Here is a 24122-nt window from a genome sequence, read left to right on the forward strand (position 1 = left end):
CACTCCCCCTCCCTTGCCTCAGAGCCTCCACCTTCTCCACTTAGCTCATGCCAGGGCTCCTGGTTTCTTAGGGAGAACTCTGAGATCTTCCAAATGCAAGGTTAACTGTGTGGTAAGATAGAAGGACTGAAAGATAGCTTATGAGACTTGATTAGCAAGTTGCCTTCCCTTGGGATCCAGGAAAATCCTAGTTGTCTTAACTGTGCAAAGGTGAAGTCACAGGTTCTCTCAGCAGCTCCTAGAGCAGCAGTTCTCAGCCTGTGGGTCCTGACTTCTTTAGGGGGCAGGGGTCACTCAGCAGATACCCTGCATATCAGATCCTTACCTTAGAATTCATAATGGCAACAAAATTACAGCTTTGAAGTAGCAATGAAAATAATTCTATGGTTGGGGGTCACCACAGCATGAAGAACTGTAACAAAGCATTGCAGTGCTAGGGAGGTTGAGAACCACTGTTATAGAGGATGGCACCTGAGGAGACACCTGGGGATAGCAGAGCTTTAGCCCAAGTCAACTGTGCCCTGCCCAGATTTGGGGAAGTGGAGGAATATATTATCTCACAAAGTATTTTTGTGGTTTTTCTTCTTTCTCTGTGATGTAGCTCTGTGCATCCTGCTTTCTAACTTTGAGGACTTTTTTGTCTTTGTGTGTGTGTGTATGTGTGTGTGTATGTGTGTGTACGTGTGTGTGTGTGTGTGTGTGTGTGTCTGTCTGTCTGTCTGCCTGTCTGCCTGTGTCTGTATGTGTTGTGTATATGCAGGTGTGTATATATCTGTCTGTTTATTTGTATATCTGTGTGTCTCTGCATGTGTTGTGTGTATATGCAGGTACAGGTGTGTGTATGAGTGTGTGTAGATCAGGAGATAACCATAGGTGTCATTTGGTTTTTCTTCTTGGATTTTCAAGACAGAGTTTCTCTGTGTAGCCCTGGCTGTCCTGGAGCATGTTCTGTAGATAGACTGACCTCATATCAGAGATCTGCCTGCCTCTGCCTTCTGAATGGTGGAATTAAAGGTGTGTGACATTACCACCATGACCGTTGACCATTTGCCTTTTTAAAGACATCTCTTACTGACCTGGAGCTCAACAAGAGGATCTGGAATTGGCTGGCCATCAAGTCCTGGGAATCTGTCTGTCCCCACCTCCCCAGTGCTGAGATTGGGAACTAAGGCCACCCCCGCCCCCATCCAGCATTTTTTCCTGGGGCTGGAGTTCAAGTCCTCATGCTCTCAGGGAAGCTCTCCATCACCTGAGCTTGCTTCCCAGCCCTTTCCCATCGTCTTCTGCCACCCTTCAGCTCCAATTTAAGAGCCGTTTGTCCCTTTTATAGAAAAATCTTCCCACCAGAAACCCTGGCTGATGGTGTTCATTTTAGTTTAAGATGCAGTTCTTTTTGTTGTTGTTGTTTTTGTTTGTTTATTTGTTTGTTGGATTTTTTGAGACAGGATTTCTCTGTGTAGCCTGGATGCCCTGGAACTCACTCTGTAGCCCAGGCTGGCCTCGAACTCAGAAATCTGCCTGTCTCTGCCTCCCAAGTACTGGGATTAAAGGCATGCATCACGACTGCCCAGCAAGATGCAGTTTTTAATATTTAAGAACTATGTCTACAAAGGAATAAATAATTATATTAAGCAAGTAGTACACTGTTTCTTGCACAGGGATACCTTTTCCAGGTCCCTACAGAATTCTTGGAACGCTCTCTGTCCCTCCAGTTCACTTTTGTGGGGTGCACAGGGATCTGGTGGCCTGTTTTAGACTGTCAGGTAAACCCTACTCATTCTCTAAGATAGGAAACCCTCTCAGGCTCTCCTCAAGTCCCCCACCTATGAAGCTTTGTCACAGTGGATTAGTCTGTAAGTAGTTTGTGTTTCCAGCGGTGAATTTGGATGAGGACATTCAGACTTGTCTCCTGTTTACCTCTGAATGTATCTGCCTCAGCACACCTAAGGGTGAACTTTACAAAGTCAGGGTCCCCATTACTCCTTCCAACCTGAGGATAGTCTAACATTTTTGTTACTGGAGATGTGGTAGTTGCCAACTAATTGGCTATCACATAGAACCGGGCCCATCTGAAAGGAGGACTGTAAAACACATAAACTTATCACAAAAGGAACCTTGATAAAATTCTCCTGGTTTTCAGAATAAAATGTTTGGGCTTTTGTACTCTTCCTGGGTAAGAGGTCAGAAGATGAACACGTGACTAAGATCAGAGGTATGTACACATGCCGCGCCTTTCTAGGCAAGCCTTTTAAAGTGTGCTGTATGACTGTCCCTGTCTACATTCCCTCTGCTTCATCATTGTGTGGCCTTCTTGTCCATGGCTCCTCCACTGAGGAGACTCAGTCTGTGTCTCCCAGTCCAGTCTGCCTGGTTTGAAGTCCACCTCTGCTATGCTCTCCCCAGCCACAGCCTTGGGTAAGTAAGTGTTTCACTTCTCTGTGCTTCGGGGGCAATCAGCCTTGACTTCATAGACTCGTTGCAGGGTCCGGTACGGTGTATGGCTAATGCCCTGCATGCCGGAGGCACCCAGCCATGTGAGCCCTGAATGCCACCCGTTTATCGTTGCCTCCTTCCTTGGGTGGTGGTGTGTTTTTCTCGGAGTAGTTTTATCCCCAGTCGTATTTCTGGTGTTCTCATCTATCATGTAAGAGGGGAGAGGCCAAGATCAAATTACAGAGCAATACTAGTACCCTGTCACCATCAACACAACTGAGCCCCAGATTGGCACCCCAGAACACCCCAAATTAAACACTGATAAATACCTCTCATATTTAAAAAAAAACAAAAACCTTTCACACCATGCACTGTTGATTCTTAGTGTGTGTCTAGAAATAAGGAGCCTCAATATCTGTTTTATAAGCTCAAAACAAAAAAGAGCTAAGAATGTCAGGAAAATGTTAAATTTTGGAATGACAATGATTAACATAATCTAAAAACAAGACTTAAGCTCTGTTGGTTTTCAAGTGACAATGACATTGGAGCCGACCGTGGTAGGAGTCAGTCTTCCCTTCACCGTCTGGGGAAGTGGACCGAACCAGAAAAACTGGTAAGGTTGTAGCAAGTTCAGAACACCATAACTGAGAACAGCAGGAGTTCAAACTAGCTACAGAGCAGGTTCCTGTCCTGGAACACGTGACCACGACACCCTACTAAGAGGACCATAACAACCTGTCACATAGTATAAAAACCTACAGTATGGAGGGGCTGAAAGAGAACCTTCTACAGAAGACTTAGACACAACTCTGTATGATGGACCAGTTCAACCCCCCTCCCCGCCCCCGTTGGTCTGAGTGTTTAGTCAATAAGCCAATAAGCTTCCCTTCCTGGGCACCCCTTCCTTAAAAAAAAATGTATTTAATCTCTTTTTCATCCTGAGTAAGAGATATGCATCCTCATCATACATGGATAAGACAGTTTGGACAAGTAAAGGCTGTCTCCTTTATCAAGGACCACGGATGGGGAGTGGGTGGGGTGGGGTGGTTCCTCTTATGAAGCTGTGCCTAAGTCTCCTGTAGAAGGCTCTCTTCCAGCCCCTCCATACTCCTGGCACTCACTCCTAGCTAAGCCAGATCCCCTACCCGCCCTCCCTGGGTTTATCATGGCTTGCAGGTTCCTGTTCCCAACCCCTCCAAGTCCCCAGTGGCATCTGGGACAGGAGTTTGAGAACCACAGCGTTTGTCCTACCCCCACCCCCACCCCTCCCGAGCCCTTGTGCTCCTGCTGATCTCACCCAGAGAAATACCACTGGGACCCCATGGACAGCAATTTGCTGCAGAGTTGCAGACCCTGTGACTTCCTGTTTTTCTAACAGCTCCCAAATGTGCTGCCAATTCCCCAGAAACTTGCTAATTGTTGAGAAAACAACTTATATGGAAAAGTCATATAGCTTGGTTTTCGAATTAATTATATGATACCAGAAAGAAACAAGATTTTTAAAAAGGCAATGTTACCAGAGTTATGGATGTGAACAGTTTATTTGAAAACTTTTTCAAAACTGAATAATGTTTATGAGTGATCACTTAACACAAGTTGCAGTGATCTCTTCCTTCAGCATGTGTTTTATCAAGCGTTTTCTGCAAACACTGCAGTATATTTATGGGCTGGGAATATGGTGGTGAGTGAGATATCATTGTTCTCCTCTTGGGATATAAGATAGGAAAAGTCTGTATAGAAGAACCTTCTATGATGATGGTAAAAGTCTGTTTCTGTGCTGGTCAATGCTGTAGCCAGTCCCCATGGAAGGTTGTCAAATGCTCCAAGTGTGACCAGCATGCTTGAAGTGGAATTAAAAAAAATTTTTGATCGTAACTAACTTAAAGCCAAATAGCACGTGTGGCTGGTGGCTAACATATCCGGCTGATCAGTCCCAGGGTCAAGCACTGGGAGTGCAAGGTTTTCTAGAACCATCCTATCAGAGTGATTCAGAGAAGGGCCCACGGTCCTAGGATTATTAGACAAAGATTTCATTAACTGGAACACTTTAAAGAGCTTTCACATTAAAACACACGTGTTGCTCAGTCACGGGCCAACTTCCTGATTTGATCCAGCCGAGTCTGAAAGCCACGAGGCCTGCTTACTGTGTTGTGTTCTCGTCCTCCCAAAGGAGAGTCACTTGGCCAAGCTCGGAAGAGAAAAAGGGGGGTGGGGGAATGGTGGCAGAGTCACTATGACTCCCCCACATCTTCATTCTACATGTGTACATATAGTACACACAAACATGTGGTAAATCTGCTCTCCACCCAGGAAAGAATGCAGAAACATCAGCAGCTTTGAGTGTGATTACCTGTACTTGGCCCTGCACATTCAGTCTCTCTCCTACCGGCTGTTCTTTAGAATTCATTTTGATTGGTTTGCATCCTCAGCAGGGAGAACCAAATGGAAACCCCCAGATACCCCTAAGGTATGTTCTGGAGATCCAAGGCACCTAGGAGGATGTAGAGAAGTGGGGACTCCAATGTCCCACCAAAGAGCTGTGAAGTGGGAAAGGTATGGTAGAGGACTGTGGGTCCGGCATGGAGCTGGGGTGGAGGTATACTACAGGATATTACAGTAAGCCTTTCCATGTTTCTGAGCTCCCGCTTCTTCCTCAGCCAGACTAAAGAGCCACATCAAACTCAGGCTTCTCCTAGTTTCCTTTCTGTTTCTCTGATGAAACACGTTGACCAGTAGCAATTTAGTGGAGCAAGTGGTTTATTTTGGCAAGCAGGTCACAGTCCATCATTGGGGAAGGTCTGGGCAGGAAGTTAAAGTAGAAACCACAGAGGAACTGCTGCTTGCTGGCTCGCTCACAAGTTCATACTTTCTTACACAGCCCAGGACCACCTGCCTAGGGAATGGGCTGCCCACAGTGGGCAGGGACTCCCACACCAGCGAACAATTAAGATCATCCTTAAGGACATACCCACAAACCAATCTATTCCCTTGAGACTCTGTTCTCAAGTGACTCTGACATATGTCAAGCTGACAGTTAAAGCTAACTAGGAAAAGGCCAAAGATGAGACAGCCAAGCATGGCTCCCAGCCATTCTTATTTTCCTCTTACTGTTTAAGTAGATCCAAGAGAGGGCTATTTTTCCTAGGGACAACTGAACCAGGCTCTTCGCAGTACCAGTCATGGTCATCCACCTGAAATGGGGTCAATGTGGACATCAGTGTAAAAGTTTACAGATGGGGCTTCAACCGTGCATGTGTCCATGGGTAGCAGAGAGTATGGGGATGGTACAGTTCACTCTGGTGAAACTGGATAGCGCAAGACAACCTTTGCCAAGACTGGCCTGCTGGCTCTTCCAGCCACCTCTCAGCAGGTTCTTGGGTTGTATTCTCATCTCGACAACAGATAAAGACAAACATCTCCATTTCTAGGTCTGGAGTTTTCCCGTGGTTACTGCTGTAACCATAGGAAAGAACTGCCATTGAGCCACAGAGTGTGTAGCTGCTTCCAGCTCTAGGAAAGGGATGGCACAGCGGAAATGACAACAGACTCTGAGGAACAGCACAGAGAATAGTGAAATGGTGGCTTCTCCTATCCATCTCAGCCGCCAGCAACACATGCCTAAGCCCCGTCAGGAAGGTTACTTCTTCCAGGCGTGGTTGTGTTTCTCTCCACAGAGGAGGAAGCAAGGGGAGAAGCAGAGCAGTTTTCCTCAGGACCTGCTCCCTGTTGGAGGTGGGTGGGGCTCCCTTCTGGAGGTGGGTGGGGCTCCCTGTTGGAGGTGGGTGGGGCTCCCTGTTGGAGGTGGGTGGGACAATAATCATTTTCCTCTTTCAGCACCACTGAAAACTTGATCCTCTTCAAGGAGCACAAGTTCTCCACCAGGCGCCTGAGATGATTCACCAAAGGAACTGTGTTCCTTGGTCAAATCTCTTGGGAGTGCATTAGGATGCAGATTCCAGACTCCTACACCAGAGCTGCCATATTGGAATTTTGGGTTTGGAGTCTGCCTTGTAATTTCATTTTGAGAAGCAAACATTTTGAATAGGAGAAGCACCCAGAGCATGGTCCTCACAACAAGACCCCCCACTTCTCATTCTGTGGCAGAAGGGGGGCTCTGGGGCTGGGGGAGGGTGGCAGGCTGACAGCACACTGGGAAGGCCCGGCAGCCATGTTTATTTGTCCCAGTGCTGCTGTGAGCTGGGTGGGTGGGCAACTCCTCAGTTTCCTCCTTGCCTCCTTGAGGTACATAGAAACCAGGGGATTTTTGGATTTCAGACCCCAGGAATCCATCCCCACAGCTGGTTTAGAGCAGTTTTACCTTGCTGCTTATTTTTTCCTCACGGAAGTGGCTTCATTTCTTACTCATGGGACTGGAACAGTCATACGGGCACATTTATTTTTCATAATTTATGTACACACTCATTTTATACAGACAAAAATCTAGATAACAGAAAATGAAACATATTGAATGTCTCCTCTGCGTGCCAAAGGTCTTTCCTAATCTAAACCCACACACAAGGCAAAGGTCAGGGAATTTTCTTTCTAAAACTGGTATCAGATTTGTGGTTCTGCCCCGAACCACTCAGAACTCAGTCATGAAGACCGAGTGTCATGATCTTTTAAAGCCTTCATTTCTTCCCCTGAAAGGACGGCCTGCTAAGATGTCTTTTCTAAACCCCCTCACACCGACAGTGCCCAAGCTGATTCGTGATCTCACTGCTCCTCTTTCCTGATTACTAAAAGGCCTTTGATTCTTTTGGCTTTGCAGAATTGATTTGGCAATAAACCAATCAATTAAGAGTGTCCAAACATAGTTTCCTATTTATTTTTAGAGCAAGCACATCTTGGCTGGATACATCTCCAAACTCCCTCAGCTTCCCAAATAGTTAGTGTGTCTTTAAGAGAGCAGGTGTGCTGAGTGGGACAGAGGCTCCTAGGTTGCTGAACCACAGGAAGTGTCTGGGAGGTCTGCTGCAGACTTCTGCTCTCTTGCATCCCTGAAATGATGTGACTAATGACGAGCCATCTGTGTGGACTGTGACCTCAGAAGCCATTAATTAGACCAGGCATTTACTGAATGGTGTCTGCCGTGTCTGGGGCAGAGTCTCAGATAACAAGCCCGCCTGTTTTAACTCCACTCCATAGTCCTTATCTCATGTGACTTTCCCAATGCAACAGCCAAAAGGGGCCAGTGACCCCACTGTTAAGTCAGTACAGTGACTCAGAGACAGATGCTGTCTTGTCTCCAATCACAGGGCTGTGCATGGCCCAGGGCACCCTCCTTCCATGTCCTGGGCCTGCGGCAGCCTACTCCCCTGTGGCTTCCTTCTGGCTCTTTTTGATGGCAGGACTCCTCTTTGGGGTCCTCTCCAGTCCTGGCAAATCCTGCTGGACAGGCTCAACCAACTGGTGTCTTAGGGAGCACGCACAGGGGGACGCATGGAGCTTCGCTGAGTTTGGGATCCGGCCAATGGAGAGTTTCACTTTCTAAGACAAACCACAGGAAATGATTAAATGACTGAAGATGACGCTCAGACTCCCCACGCTCTCAACCAGCCATCCCTCACACCCCTCGCATCTGCTCTTGAAGGAGATCTGCGATGCGCTGCGACAAGCCAGAGGCAGCTGCAGATGGTCTGCAGTTCAAGTGGAACTTGGGCTTTCATTTTCTGATATCTGCTGGCCTATGCCTCCAGGCAGGTTCTAAAGAGTGACATGGCCCACTGTGCTGGCTAGTATGTTAGCTTGACACAGGCAGAGGTTATTATGGAAGACAGAACCTCAATTAGAAAATGTCCTCTCTAGGTCAGCTGGTGGATAGGTCTGTTGTACATTTTGTTTTGATTGATAATTGACTTGAAAGAGCCCAGCTCACTGTGAGTGGCGCCATCCCAGGGCTAACGGTCCTGGCGCGTAAGAAAGCAGAACAAGTTAATTCCTAAGAGCAGCTTTGCACACAGCACTCCCATGGCCTCCGAGTCACTTCCTGCCCTAACTTCCTTTGGTGATGGGCTGTGGTGTGTGGAAGTATGAGACAGTAACCCTTAGTTCCCCAAGTTGCTTTGGCCATGGTGTTTTCTTATAGGAACAGAAGTCTAAGATAGCCACAGAGATAGACCCAGTTGTTCCAAGAACTCAAAGGACCCCTGGAGCCCTGTGCATCCAAAGGAGACCACCACATGAGACCAACACAGGCCATCTCCTCTGCCTCTGAAATGTTGTCATACTTTCTTCTCGCTGTCTCTAGCCCGTCCCTACGCCTGCCTTCCATCTTCCTCCACTGTGGTCCGAGAGACGTGGCTGGCTCAGGCATGTCGGCCACAGGAGATGCCTGCCGTTGCGCCCACAGCTCCTTTGCCAATATTTTTTCTTCTCCCAAGAACCAAGTGTTTTAATTTTAAAAGAGGATCGGCTATCTACTTTCACATAAACGAAGAAATCCAGGAGTGGGGGAGGGAGTGGAATGTTCTGATCCTCTAGAGCAGTGGTTCTCAGGCTTCCTAATGCTGCGACCCTTTAATACAGTTCCCTGTGATGCTGTGGCCCAGCCATACAATTACTTTCATAACTGAAACTTCATAACCTTGCAACTTCATAACTGTAATTTTCCTGCTGTTGTGAGTCATAATGTAAATATTCAGGATATTTGACACATGACCCCTGCGAAAATGTTGGCTGCCTGTCAAAGGGGTTGCGGCCCACAGGCTGAGAACCACTGTTCTAGATAATCATGTTGGTGGGTATTCGTAGTGGTCAGTCCTATGTAGAAGTTGTTCTCAGATAGAGTGAGGGAGACAGAAATAGCCCAGGAGAGGTGCAGCCTAGAATAGTCGTTATGATGAAACATATGTAGCCATGTCCAAGTAGAGGGTTAGATTTGAGTCCAGTCTAAACCCCTCTTCTTGATTGCTGAACACATCAAGTCTGACTCTTTGGGTCAGAGTAACATTCAGTAGCTTCTGGAAGGTACACATGTTTTGTTTTTTAACTGGCTGGCTGCAGTATGGACTATTGGCAGATGCCATAAACTGTAAGTTACTGGACTAAGACCCTCAAACCAAGCTCTTCTCTGCATCAGTAATTGAAATCTTTAGCCAAATATAATGTGTTCTGAGAAAGCCTCCTGCCCTCCCTCTAAAGACAAGTCTATTCTCCCTCTATAATCTCTCATGTCTCAAGCACATACTGTACTCTAAGATGTTCCTATTGTACTTGTTTTTAATCCACTGATCTATGAGCTACATAATGCAAGATGAGGTCATTTTAGTAGCCTAATAACAAACACAGCATCCAGGATAGTGTAGTTGGATGTTCAGTAAATAATGAGGAAACTGAATGAATGAATGAATGAATGAATGAATGAATCCTGGCCCTGCCAGTAACTAGGTGTGTGTCTACTTTAGTCACATGTCTGACTGGTTTTAGCCCTTTACATAACAGCAATAACGACTGTTTTTTATCTAACTGGCAGGTTTACAGAGTGATGAAGAAGAGATGAGACTTTGTCCTTAATATGCATAATATGTAATTGCAGATCCTAGAGCCTGAAGAGGGATCTCTAGTGTTGTAGTTTGCAGAAATATCAAGTCACGGCTCTGTGTTTTCAAAGAATGTTACCTGGGTAGTCCCATATTTGGATGTAAGTACTTTATAAAAGATAAAAATGAATGTCCCTAATTGAAACCCATCAGGTTGAACCTTTCCTCCAGACACATCCCAGAGATCCAAGGAGTGCAGTTCGAAAACTGTAGAAATGGATGAATGAATGAATGAATGAATGAATAAATGAATGAATGATGAATCCTTGTTCTGCTTCTCACTTTAGAGAGACACTAAATGCAGAGAAGAGAATGCCCATCCAAAGGTCTAAAAATCAAAGTAGGCTAAGAAGGGATGAACTAGCCGGTGAGACCATGTAAACAGTTTAGCTCTTTAATGATAGATTGAGGGCTGATCATATATTGTGTTGAATTTTAGTAATAACTCCATGCAGAAGGCACAGTGATGTCAGATTTTTGATGAGAAAACCGACACTTGGAAAGTTGAGCTTTGGCCTGGAGAGATGGCTCAGTGGTTAAGAGAGCTGACTGCTCTTCCAGAGGTCCTGAGTTCAATTCCTAGAAACCTCATGTTAGCTCACAAACACCTGTGATGAGATCTGATACCCTCTTCTGGTGTGTCTGAAGACAGCTACAGTGAGTGTAGTCATATAAGTAAAATAAATAAATCTTTTTAAGAAAGAAAGAAGGAAAGAAAGAAAGGAAGGGAAGGAAGGGAAGGAAGGGAAGGAAGGGAAGAAGGGAAGAAAGAAAGAAAAGTGAGCCTCTTAATATTGCCAATGCAGGTCAGACTAAGGTCATAGTGATTGTATGGAGCACGCTAGAAACACAGCAAAAATGTCACGGTATGCGATACAACTTGATTCTTCAACAACTGGTGTGGTCAGTGTCCCAACTTTACAGAAATCCAAGGTGTAGATTGCTTAAGGGGGGTACAGTCCACATGCTAGTTTGAGCCCACAGGAGCCCTTCCTGCCACCTCAGTGTTTGAGTTCAGAAATCCAGAGCCCTTGTTCGTAGCCCAGAGCTTTCCCCAATACTACTTGACCAGCAGGCAGACTCCACCTGACACCCGAGGGATCTTGTCCCGCCTGTCACTGAGTTGAACCATAGGACTCACCTCCTTCTGGATACATCGGGTAAGAAACAAAGACACCTCCTCCACATTTTGGGGCTTCAGGTCATTCACAGCCAAGATGTGATCTCCATGGTAGAATAAGCACCCTAGTCGGGGAGGGCCTTCCCAGCGAGCCACACTGCAGGGGCAATACAGCATCCAACAGGGAAGAAAGACAGAGGTCTCCCACATGGCTGGTCATCTCCTTTCTCTGTTTAGACTGACTTCTTTCCCTCCCCACTTTACTCTCTCTCAAGCCCTGCTCCAAGCCAAGCACCCATGAAAGCCCGGCTAAGCCCAGTCCCTTGTTTTGCTTGTAGTTAATCTCTCCTGTCCTGGGACTTATAATTATGCACAGTGGGAACACTTTAATTGTAGTTTTGAATGAGATGTACTTTTTCTATTTACTCATTCATGTGGTTATTCTTTTTGCCTGGCTTTGTGACTCTGGGGGTACAGATCTACCCCTTTTGTTTCCTTCGTTTGTGTTTAAAATTTTATAACTCCACAGTTCCAAGGAAAACAGGATGCTCTATAAATGCCTGACAGAAGCAAGCACACAGAGCCACACAACGACTGTCTAATGAGTAAACAGTGAATGGACAAATCTGAGAGCTGGCCATAGATGAGCTCATGGGCTAAGCAGCTATTTACAAGTCTTAGATTACAAAAAAAATCTGGAAAGATGGAAAGTTATGACATTGTGGCATATTCTTTACATTAAAGAATTATTGTGTATAAAACCAATCTTCCAGGGCTGGAGAGATAGTTCAGTGATTAAGAGCACTGGCTGCTCTTTTCAGAGATACCGCCCCCCCCTCCCGCCCCGGCGTACAATTCCTAGCATCTATATGGCAGCTCACGACTGTCTGGAACTGAAGTCACAAGGGATTCATGGCACCAGGAACATATGTGGTGCGGGCAAAATACCCATACATGTAAAATAAAATGAATAAATATTTTGATCTTCCACCAGAATAATTTATTTGGTGGTGTGAGGGAAGAGAGTCTCACTATGTAGCTAAAGCTGGCCTTGAACCTGCTATGAAGCTCTGGTTACCCTTGAACCTTAGGGACCTAAGGGACCTTAGGGTCATCTAGGGACCTAAGGTTACTGGCCTGTGTCATCATGCCCAGTCAATGATACAGAATCAGAAATATAGCAATTATGCTAAAAAAATTTAGACTTTGAGTTTTGGAGTAGAGGTTTTTACTGGGTATGGGACTCATAGACCCTCCTGTACATCTTTTTCATTTAGATCTTATTAACTCGGATCTTTCCATTCATTATTCATTCTGCTGTGCCTGGGAATGGAACCCTTGTCATCCACTCCCCTTTGAAGAGTCAGAAGCATCTTGATTGGCAGGATTTTTTTGGTCCTCTTACACATACCCCCTGCAAAAGTGGACCTCACACAGAGCAGTACACTTTTGCCTCCATGTCCCCTCTGTGGCAACACTGTAATCCGTGTTCAACATCATTTTTGACAAATGTGGTGTTTCCAAATAAGAACCTCCCCCACCCTTAACTGCTGTTCATTTCCTGTCATTCACGGCTCCCACCTACCATATCCGTCCAGCCGCTTCTACCAGCGCAAGATAGTCGATGGCATCCCGAGGAGAGAGGAACATGTTCAGAGTCTCCACGTGGCTCTCATCAGGGATGTTGCTGAGACAGAAAACATTTGTATAAATCACATCCAACAGCCAACTGTCCCTGACTGTGAACTATCCTTTCAGAGTACACTTTTGGCCTTCTGTTTTTGAGATAACGTTTTCCAGCTTAATTTTGTCCAGAACATATAAAGAAAGAAATATGAATTTAAGCCACTGAAAGTCATTCATTACATCCTTCCCTGCCCATCTTGGGAGGTGGTAGCACACGGCAGACAACGAGGAAGGAGGCAAAACTGGACTAAGTGGGTTTGTTACCACGCCCATCAGTTCTATTTGCATATTTGTCTTCTGGAAATTATTCTGTACAAAAGGACCTGTAAAGTGGCTAAGATTACAACTATCAGAGCTGCCAGGGACTGAACCACCAACCAAAGAGCACACGTGGAGAAACCCACGGCTCTAGATACACGTAGCAGAGGATGGCCTTGTCTAACATCAGTGGGAGGGGAGGGAGGCTTGATACCCTCATCAAGAGGGGTGCTAGATCAGCGAGGAGGGAGTGGGTGGAGGAGCACCCTCACAGAGGCAAAGAGGAGGAGGGAGAGGGGGTATGGGATGGAGGGGGTTGTGGAGGTGTTACCAGGAAGGGGAATAGCATTTGAAATGTAAACAAAATGATTAAGTAAAAAAGAAAATACAACTATTTTATCACGTGCCCTGGACATCACCTGGGACCCACTCAGAGCCTCAAGCGACTTGCCTGCCCACAGGATATCAAGGAGAGAGGCTGGAGATGCTCTAAACAGAGCAGTGTGGTCCAGGTATAGGGATCAAAAGTCTGGTCAAGGCAGAAAATGTCGCAACAGTGGGACACACCACTCCCATCCCAGGGACCACTCCTCTTCCCTCTCCCAGCCACCGCCTATGCTTGCAACGGCGGTGACCCTGATCCTATCAGGTCCTTGTCTGACTTAGAAACTTCAAGGAACTACCTTGAAATTTGAATATAAAGTGTGTTTAATGCAGCTGCCTCACTTTTAGGGCCCATGAAGTTTTAGAAATCAGAGCTTTACTTGAGTAATATAGACAATTTCACAACGGTCAGTGAGGCGGACTCCTTTTGGTCATCTGTGGTTTGTGCTTCTGAATCAGCAGGTGAAAGACACGGGTCGCTTCCTGCACCATGGTCTTGGTGGGGAGGCCCCAGCTCTGACGTCTCTGGGGAAATCTGGACTTCAGCTTGGCCGTCTTTGTCGGCTGATGTAGAGGTTGATTCTTTAAGGAGACTGGAGTACAAGAAGTTAAGTAAGGCCCTCTGTTTAGACACATGCATCAACAGCTCTGTAACATCTTTCCTCTGTAAGCATCTAACAGCCATGGATAGCCATACGAGGGACTAAAAAAGGCTGAGGTCTGTGTGAGCATCGGAACCCCACCTTGGGCAGAGCCAGACATGCTTGCTTTCTAAAAGTGGACTTGGAATCAAAATAACCGTTTACAGGGTTGGAAGAACAGAGTGAGAGGCATATAATCCAGAAGACTTCGGCAGACAGAAATGTCCTGAGGATGTCCCAAGTAGCTTTCTGTGGGTGAAGAAAGCACATTTTTCTTCTCCTAAGCCCACAGGTTAAACACCCTTCACTTGAGCATCTGAATTCTGGAATGTTCAGTGACAGAATGACACTACAAATGGATAACTCCACACCATCAGACTCTCTTTCATGGACAAAGCAATCTCAGAATATTTTTGCATAAGATTATCGTCAGGTATATATGTATACACATATATCTATGTATGTATATGCATACAAAAATATGAAGCATGCAAGTATTTCATGTTTAAATGAGCTTTATTCCCCAAGAGATGTCATTGCGGATATGCAGATATTCCAAAAACTAAAAAAAAAAATTCTAAATACCAAAATATTTATGATCCTATGCATTTCAAATAAAGGATACCCAACCTGTATCAATTAATTAACAGTATGTGATGATATAGTCCTTGGTGAGTGTTCTGGCTGGTTTTGTGTGTCAACTTGACACAGGCTGGAGCTATCACAGAAAAGGGAGCTTCAATTGAGGAAATGCCTCCATGAGATCCATCAGTGGGGCATTTTCTCAATTAGTGATCAAGGGGGGAGGGCCCAGTTCATTGTGGGTGGTACCATCGTGGGCTGGTATTCTTGGGTTCTATAAGAAAGCAAGCTGAGCAAGCCAGGGGAAGCAAGCCAGTAAGTGACATCCCTCCATGGTCTCTGCATCAGCTCCTGCTTCCTGACCTGCTTGAGTTCCAGTCCTGACTTCCTTTGGTATAAACTGAATAAACCCTTTCTTCCCCATCTTGCTTCTTGGTCATGATGTTTGTACAGGAATAGATACCCTGACTAAGACAGTGATGTTTTGTATCAATTTATCAACAGTTAAACAAATGAATTGGGGGCTAGAGAGACAGCTCAGTGGGTAAAGTGCTTGCCACGGAAGTGGTTGGACCTCAGTTTGGATCTCCAGAGCCCATGTAAGGCCAGGCATGGTAGCATGCCTCTGAAACCCCAGTGCTTCTGTGACAAGATGGGATGCAGGGAATCCCGGGAAGCTCATGGGCCAGCTCACTTGGTATGTACAGTGGGAACAGCAAGAGACCCCGACTCAAACAAAGTAGAAGGTGAGGACCAACACTCAATGTGTCCTCTGACCTCTGACCTCCACATGTGCTCTATGGCATATGTGCACCTCTCTCTCTCTCTCTCTCTCTCTCTCTCTCTCTCTCTCTCACACACACACACACACACACACACACACACACACACACACACACACCATTCACATATATAAATAAACATGCACCCTCATACAAAGGTTAACACAGTGAACAGTGGTAATTGTTCCACTGGAAGCAGGTTAGCTAAAAGCAATATTTAAGAGGGCATATTCCACTCACCAGGATCTCATTGATCTCATTGACACGTAATTGCTCTCTCCTCTCTTGAAACCTTGGTCTGGACTATTGGCTTCAACAGAGTCACCAGAATCATTGGATCCAGCAATATTCTCTAACTAAAGACAAGAGGAACAGACGTAAGGATACAGGTCTACCGCTGGCCAGGCACCTCCTCACCTCATTTCTTGCCTCTCTGTATCTGGAATGACACATCTTCCATTGCAGGGAAAGTGCTTCTTTAGAGAATATTAACCGGCCTTAACCACAGGAGACTGAACCGCCACAGTTTCTGGCAGATTCGAAGCCTGTCATGCCCTGTTCCAGACAAACGTATTCTATTGGGAAGTATTGCTTTTCCTTCCTGCTTCATTTGGAGATGTTGAATGCCATGAACCTTCCCCCTAGGTGGTTGAATCTGTGAATCATGGAAGCGGACTGGGCCAAAGGCTAGATGCAATGGTTGCTCACAAAGGCTCACACTTCCTCTCACATTGGAATAGTGCCTCCCAGTCAAGGCAGTCTTCTACACAGCGGCCTTCCTGCCAAAGGCTCTTCCAGACCTCACGCTCACAGTCTTCCCCGCCTGGAATGCTCTTCTCTTCTCTTACTCAGTGAAGTCCTGTTCAGTCATCCCCTCAGCCCTCCTGACCACTTTTATATGGTTTCATCTACTTCCCCAGATGCCAGATTCCACAGAGGCTCAGCAGCTCCTCCTTACAACACACCTGATTGCTTGGTTGGCCCAGAGAAGTATTTTTTGGTGAAAGATGTGTTCTATGCTTAAGAAATATTGGGCAACACCTCTGCAACCCACTTGGCTGCTTGTAATGCAGAGTGACATACCCAGGGCTCTGAGAACATTGCTGTACAGAAAGTATGTGTAATTTAGCATGTCCATAACCAACCTGAACCCAAAATCCACATTTAAGTGAACATGTCGCTGTCCAGTAGAAAACCTTCAACTTTGGAGATGTCTCGACTATGTGACCACCATTTGTTCTCCTGTGCCACCTTCCACACACATCCTTTAGTGGTGTGCACCACAGATAGGGCTTCGTGGCCAATGTGCCTAAAAGTCAGCTCTTGTCTCACCACTTCCCCACTTAGAAGACCTTTGCCCCTATGCCGCCCACAGCATCGAGTCGCCTTAGAATTCACTGGCTGTCCTGGGCTGGCTCTTTTGCTCTGTTAATTTTCTACTCTGCCATTCACACACTCTGAACTGTGGCACGCCTAAGCAATTGACCAGACATGGACCATCACTGGTCTCCGAAGCGTGCTTTGAGTTAAGAGGAAAGAGCAATCTGCCCTATATCAGATGCTTCCCTGTGTAGCATTATCTTTGGTAACCGAGGCTGTGGGCTCTGAAAGCAATAGGACAATGAGGCCCATCGTCGTGGTCGCCAGGCTGAGCATAGGGTGTGGTTTAGCTCTCAGGACCTCTAGCTGGTGAGCTGTCCCATATACACCCACGGCTGATTACCCCAAAGGCTTTTTTATTCTTTTCCTTTCAGTCCAGAAAAATAGAAAGGCTACTAAGTTCCAAATGTAATCCGCCAAGTAGTCAAATGTCATCTTCTTTATAGAACCTTCTCTGATCTTCTACCTAGAAGCCAGCTCCCTCTTCCCACCCCACCCAGACATCACATAAGCCCTGGGCTATGGTTGGCTCCTGTTCACTGCCAGCACAGAGCCAGCCATCGCCTCTGCCAGCTTTACTTCTGTGCCTCCAGATCTCAGCCTGCTGGCTCTGCAGCAGCGTGCATGCGACAGAGGCTGGGCACAGTCATTGAAGGAATGAGTGCTTCCTGGGGCAGGGTGGAGCAGGGCAGTGCGGGCAGAGCAGGGCGGTGCAGGGAGAGGGGACTTACTTCTAAACAGGCTTCTAAACTGCGAGGAGTGAGATAGTATTCCTCCTCCTCTTCTGCATCCTGAGTGGGTTCGGAGTGGAAATCATGTTCATGATGAAGATGAGCTTGCCTGAATCTTTGGAGACTTTTTTGTATTAAATGCTGAATAAGGAAGATACAGAAGAAACTGATGAGTTCCTTCCTCCCTCCTCCCCCCTTTTCAATAGAATTAAACCAATACTTTGTAGGAAAAAAGTGTAATAGATGAGCTGGGTTGACAAGATCAGAGGCTGTTTGAGCGTGACAGGCGGAAACCCGTGGGCTTGAACTTGCTCCTCATTTGGGTCCCTCCAATGTGGGATACATACTCATAGCTAATATTTGGAATTTTTCTCTACTGTGAAGAATTACAATCCGAACAAGAAGTTTTCTACCGTCGGTGAAGTGGTAGGTGGAGGGTAAGTCACAGAGCTTTGTCACGGTGTCCCTACCCCCATCTCTTCCCAGTCCTCTCTCCGCAGCCTCTGAGGAAGTAATTAGCCCAGAGTCACTGCACCTCTTTCTGGCTCAGGATTCCTCTTTTGTGTTTTGTTCACAGCCTTGTCTGTTTCCACAGCAGTGTAATTAGGTAGTGTTGGCTACGTGACAGTCTGAATTATACACTTCCAGGTGACATAGATGCAAGCAATTAATTATTGCCTTCCCTCCCCTAACAGACACCAGATCGTCTACTGATGTAGCTGCTCTGCATGGCACAGGGATTGTTATGAGTGTGACTTAGTTGTCCCAAGAAAAGTGCCTGATGGCCAGGGACTATCGTAAGCCCCCCCACCCCGACCACGACCACCAAATGTTTGCTGGGAATTTTATGGAACTTGGTGTGCATGAGCTCTCTCTCTCTCTCTCTCTCTCTGTGTGTGTGTGTGTGTGTGTGTGAGAGAGAGAGAGACAGAGAGACAGAGAGACAGAGAGACAGAGAGACAACAGAGATTCAGAGAGACAGAGACAGAGACAGAGAGACAGAGACAGAGACAGAAAGAGAAGAGACAAAGACAGAGAGAGACAGAAAGAGAGTGTACCCTGAGTTGTGATGGTTCAACTTTCAGGTTTTTGTTTTTTTCCTCTCATAAAGGAGTAAAATCAAGATGCATTCACTAGAAACTGTATTTCAGATTTTGAATGCTAGCCTTTGTGTGGACTACCAATAATGGCATGACAACTGTTTTGTAAATCTGGTAGCAGCAGTGAGCCTCGGCTCCTTGATAGCTGGTCCTGCAGTCATGAGGGAAACAGGGAGCTCAGTGCGGTGCGCTGTGGTGGTCAGCAAGGCGGGTGTGTTAAAAGCTCTTTCAGCTTGTGGTGGTTTGAATATGCTTGGCCCATGGGAAGTGTCACTATCGGGAGGTGTAGCTTTTTTAGAGGAAGTGTGTCATTGTGAAGGTGGGGCTTTGGAGTCTCATACATATACACTCAAGTCTGGCCAATGTGATCCAGCACCTCTTCCTGGCTCCCCTTCTGCTACCTGGATCAAGATGTATGATTTTCTTGGCTCCTCCAGCACCATGTCAGCCTGCATGTCATATCTGAGAGGAAGGCTGAGTCCACCCTGGTTGCCCTCTGCCTTGCTTGCTTGCCTGTATACGACTTGATGAACCAGCAAGAAGGCCTCCACCAGATAAGTCTCCTTGGTCTTGAACCTTACAGCCTTTGGAGCTGTGGGAACTGATGTTTTTGTGGTTAGGACCACATCCCCTTGTGTATGATATTCTACCGCAGTTGCTGAAGATGGACTATGGGACCAGATTATGCTGAGGTGGCCTTGGAGGGATCCTGAAGTCCCAACAACATCAAAAACAAAACCCATCAAGACAATTGGTGACTTTAACTTGAGATGGTTGAAAAACTATTGCTTGATCTCAATAAATAAGAGGAAACAGCAAAAGGCACCTATAAGTCTTCCTTGGGGGAAAGGGGTCTGTTGTGACCGAGAACAAGAGGCCCTTTGCTCAAGGTCTGTCTGCCCTTGTTCCTACCACTGCTTTTGTTCAGTGAATGGCTGAGATGAAGGGTTGGACCTGGGTGTGTTGATAAGCCAAAAAGACTTTTAACATTTGGAGAGCAAAATAAATTGGGAGGCTTTGCTCCACGGCATGTGCTTGGGAGCCACAGAGGGAAGAATGCCAGTAGTGGTGTCTCTAGGATGAAATAAGAGATGTGCAGGGGAATGCACCACCCAGCCTGTTTATTGATCAGACCCAAAGCTAGAAAGACAGTGAATCCCCAGAGGTGAGGACACGGTCAAGTGGCCTTCCAGTGGCTGACTCGCCCCTTCCACCCCAGGCTTGCCCCTTTCAGCTTCAGGCACACCATTCTACTTCCTCAGATTGCTCTAGGAGGAAAGTACTCAGAAAAAGAACAAAAAAGAACGGGGAAGCAAGACTGACTGGATGAGTGAAGGGAAGCAGGAGGAAACCTGCTTCCTCCAGGTGCCTGTGGGTGCGGACAGTAAGCAGGAGCTCCGGGGGCATGAGGGACCTTTGAGCCCTGTGTGTGGAAAGAGGGGAAGGGCTGCTGGCTAAGCTTAGTGAAGGAACCCCAGTCTAGATCATCCAAACTGGATGAGATCTAGAGTCAGCTAGGCGAGCACTAAAGCCTACCTGTAGAATAAGAAATGGGTAAATATGCATAAATATTAAGGGATCATTCTGTGCGTGTGTGTGCATGTGTGTTTATGTGTGCATATGTGTGTGTGCGTGTGTGCGTGCTTGAGGTCAGAGAGCAGCCTCAGTTGTTCCTCATAAGTACCTGCCATTGGTTCCTCTGCCTGGAACTCACCACATAGGTTAGGCTGACTGGCCGCTGAACTGGAGAATATACCTGTCTCTGCTTCCTCCCTCAGCACTAGTTTGTGGGTGGCACCACATGAGTCCTGGGGAGCCTGAGTCAGGTCTTTGTGCTTAGATGCAGCTCTGGACCTACTCCTCTGCCCTGGGAATGATTCTTTCCATGCATTCGACTCTGATGGGCAAGGGCAACATGAACCGCTAGCCAGTGGGGCATTCAGCAGTGGCTGACTCCCCACTTCTGGCAGTGGGGACCATTCAGCAATGGCCAAGTCCTGAGACAGAAAGAGAATTCGATTACTACCTCTGGAAGACTGGCCCTCGGGGATGCCAGGCTGATACCCTCTGGTGTGCTGCAGAGGCCCAAGAAAGGACTGGGATCGGAAACTGGCCTTCTGTCACCCGGGGAAGGCTTCTCCTGCTTGGAAAAAAAAAAAAAGCACAATTGCTTACCTATTGCTTTCAGTACCTCCCCCCACCCCACCCCCATGTCACTACCTTAACCTCAACTCCAGGGTCTCCCCAAGGCCTTGCTGTCCCTTAGCCATGGCTAATCTTGTCAGTGTGACTTCCTCCCACTTCCAGTTCCTGAAGGTATTCAGCCTGGCCTTGATGGGTACCCTTAGTCCCACCCGCACCCCCCAGTCTGTCTTCTCCGTGGTGCCCCTCCTCCCACCCTGTCCTCTCTGCTTTCAGTACTGAATCTGCCTTGCTCCCTTCTCTTTGGCATTTGTTATGAGCATGGAACAACCTGGAAAAATACATCCTTAAATATGCCTACAGCCAAGCTCCCTCTGTGACTGCCTCTCCAAGAAAGGACTAGGAGAAATTCACAAAGCAACCAACGAAGTCAATTAAAACCCGTCAGCTGCTTACCTGACGCAGGAGACATTATACTGAAATGCAAGGCAGATGAGAGCAATGTTTGATAGACGCCTCCCCAGACTTAGTCATTCAAAGGGAAGCTGGTCATGTACGAGAACCACAATGGTGGAAAATGGTATGCTTGCAGCTACCCTGAAAAACTGCCACCATTAACACTCACTCCCCCTTACCACGAACAATGACGATCTAATTTAGCTCTCATACAAAACACAAAAAGTATGTTCTCCTTTTGTTGGTCGTAAAAATAACAAGGGTATGTTTCCTGGCTTATTTATTCCTTGTATTAGCACCAGTTGCTAAGGAGAAAGAAAGGATCACTGCTGTTTCTAAGGAAAGAGGGCTGTGTTCAGGTGCCCTGGACTGTCATGAGCAATGTAGTCACCTCTGCTCTCTGACGGGTTGCTTTCACGCCCCGGCAGTATGGAGTCATGAAGGAGACCCAGTCTTTAATCTTCTCCCTGGGGACAGGAAGAGAGTTTCAGTCTGGCACTGGCAGCAATAGCTCCCACACTCACTCTGAATCTAGAATGTTCTTTGATTGCCTTCAGAACAGGCTTTGGGATCAGCTGCCGACACCATAAAACTCTGTCCCCAGTACTTGAAATGGTCCATGGTCTTGGTGGACAGCTACCCACCGTCCCACTCCCTATATTCTCCAGTCTTCCCTGCCCACAGTCCCACTCCCTATATTCTCCAGTCTTCCTGCCCACAGTTCCACTTCCTATATTCTCCAGTCTTCCTGCCCACAGTCCCACTCCCTATATTCTCCAGTCTTCCTGCCCACAGTTCCACTTCCTATATTCTCCAGTCTTCCTGTCCACAGTTCCACTTCCTATATTCTCCAGTCTTCCTGTCCACAGTTCCACTTCCTATATTCTCCAGTCTTCCCTGCCCACAGTCCCACTTCCTATATTCTCCAGTCTTCCCTGCCCACAGGCCCACTTCCTATATTCTCCAGTCTTCCCTGCCCACAGTCCCACTCCCTATATTCTCCAGTCTTCCTGCCCACAGTTCCACTTCCTATATTCTCCAGTCTTCCTGCCCACAGTCCCACTCCCTATATTCTCCAGTCTTCCTGCACACAGTCCCACTTCCTATATTCTCCAGTCTTCCTGCCCACAGTCCCACTTCCTATATTCTCCAGTCTTCCTGTCCACAGTTCCACTTCCTATATTCTCCAGTCTTCCCTGCCCACAGGCCCACTTCCTATATTCTCCAGTCTTCCCTGCCCACAGTTCCACTTCCTATATTCTCCAGTCTTCCTGTCCACAGTCCCACTTCCTATATTCTCCAGTCTTCCTGCCCACAGTCCCACTTCCTATATTCTCCAGTCTTCCCTGCCCACAGGCCCACTTCCTATATTCTCCAGTCTTCCTGCCCACAGTCCCACTTCCTATATTCTCCAGTCTTCCTGCCCACAGGCCCACTTCCTATATTCTCCAGTCTTCCCTGCCCACAGGCCCACTTCCTATATTCTCCAGTCTTCCTGTCCACAGTCCCACTTCCTATATTCTCCAGTCTTCCTGCCCACAGTCCCACTTCCTATATTCTCCAGTCTTCCCTGCCCACAGGCCCACTTCCTATATTCTCCAGTCTTCCCTGCCCACAGGCCCACTTCCTATATTCTCCAGTCTTCCTGCCCACAGGCCCACTTCCTATATTCTCCAGTCTTCCCTGCCTGTCTTAGGAGATGCAGTTCTTAGAATGAATGTGTTGGTTAGGGTGTTCAGTTTTGTTTTGCCAACTTTGCACAAGCTAGGGTCATAGAAAGAGGGAGCCACCATTGAGGAAATTCCTCTGTCAGATTGGCCAGTAGGCAAGTCTGTGGGGGTGTTTTCTTGATTAAATGTCAGTGTAGTGGGACTCGGTCTAATGTGGGCTGTACCAGCCTTTGTCAGGTGAGCCTTGGTATTATAAGAAAGCTAAGCCAAGATAAGGAAACCAATGAGCGGCCTTCCTCCATGGCCTCTGCATCAGCTCCTCCTCCAGGTTCCTGCCCTCCATAAGGGACTGTAATAAGGACTTGTAAATGGAACAAACTGTTTCCTAGGGAGGGGGTTTTTGTCAGTGTTTGATCACAGCAAATGAAAAAGTAAACAAAGACAGGTAATATGCTGTCTTCTTCCCCACATGACAATGTAAAAGAAAACTCTGCGGCTCTGGGTCAAGCTGAAACACAAAAAGGCTTCAGGGTCTGTGGCCTCCTTGGTGCAGCCTCCTCCTGTCCCATAATCTCCCCCTGCAGCCAACAAGTGGATGTGAGAATCCACTTGGGCACTTGTGTTAGCACCAGGAGCCCTCTTAAAACCTGTACAAGCCTTCAAGGTGAGCAAGGCCTCTCCCTGCACTGGGCGGCTCCTGCAGATGTTTTTGGCTGAGCTGTTTTTCACAGAAGGCCTTGATGACTACTGTTGTGGATTACTTTGTGACCCTCTCCTCGTCTACTTTATGTCCCAGTTCCAGCTCCTAGTCCTCAGAGGTCACCTTATGCAGAAAGGGACTCATTGCATCAATAATTTGTTGAGATCATAATGGGGTAGAGGTGCCTCCTAGTAGGACTGGTATCTGTGGGAAAAACGGGAAATTTGACCCAGAGATACATAAGTGTGGGGGAATGCCATGTGATAGCTAGGGGTTGGTGCCGTAGCCTAGGGACCATCAGAAGTTCCTGGAGGGGCTTGCGGTGCAGCCTTCCTTCTGTGGTGCCTCACAGGAGTGTGGTCCTGCCCGCACTGAATTCCCCATTCTCACCCTTCAAAACAGTGAGGTTACAGCCCAACCTCTGCTGTTTTAAGCATTGTTATAACACTCTTAGGCAGCTAATATAATTATTCTTAAAACTATTTTAAAAGCTTGGGGAAAAAGCCAGGAAAGGGGAAC

General features: G+C 46.9%; 1 protein-coding gene across 3 annotated transcripts in view; it reads right to left on the minus strand.

Annotated features, from left to right (window-relative positions):
* Positions 1-6218: 6218 nt before the first annotated feature.
* Plekhs1 (pleckstrin homology domain containing S1) overlaps positions 6219-24122 on the minus strand; it is a 30780-nt gene continuing 12876 nt past the window's right edge. For 2 of the 3 annotated variants that reach the window (XM_052182958.1, XM_052182968.1), the window contains exons 6-13: positions 21625-21700; positions 20662-20778; positions 17536-17676; positions 15665-15780; positions 13800-14012; positions 12677-12778; positions 11113-11248; positions 6219-7920 (exon numbers count right to left, since the gene is read on the minus strand). In XM_052182958.1, the coding sequence (XP_052038918.1) occupies positions 7741-7920; positions 11113-11248; positions 12677-12778; positions 13800-14012; positions 15665-15780; positions 17536-17676; positions 20662-20778; positions 21625-21700 (1081 nt within the window). In that variant the 3' untranslated portion in view covers positions 6219-7740. The remainder of the gene's footprint in view (positions 7921-11112; positions 11249-12676; positions 12779-13799; positions 14013-15664; positions 15781-17535; positions 17677-20661; positions 20779-21624; positions 21701-24122) is intronic. The other variant, XM_052182978.1, reaches the window with a different exon arrangement.

Source organism: Apodemus sylvaticus, chromosome 1 (genome assembly GCF_947179515.1).
Source record: "Apodemus sylvaticus chromosome 1, mApoSyl1.1, whole genome shotgun sequence".
NCBI classification, from domain to species: Eukaryota; Metazoa; Chordata; class Mammalia; order Rodentia; family Muridae; genus Apodemus; species Apodemus sylvaticus.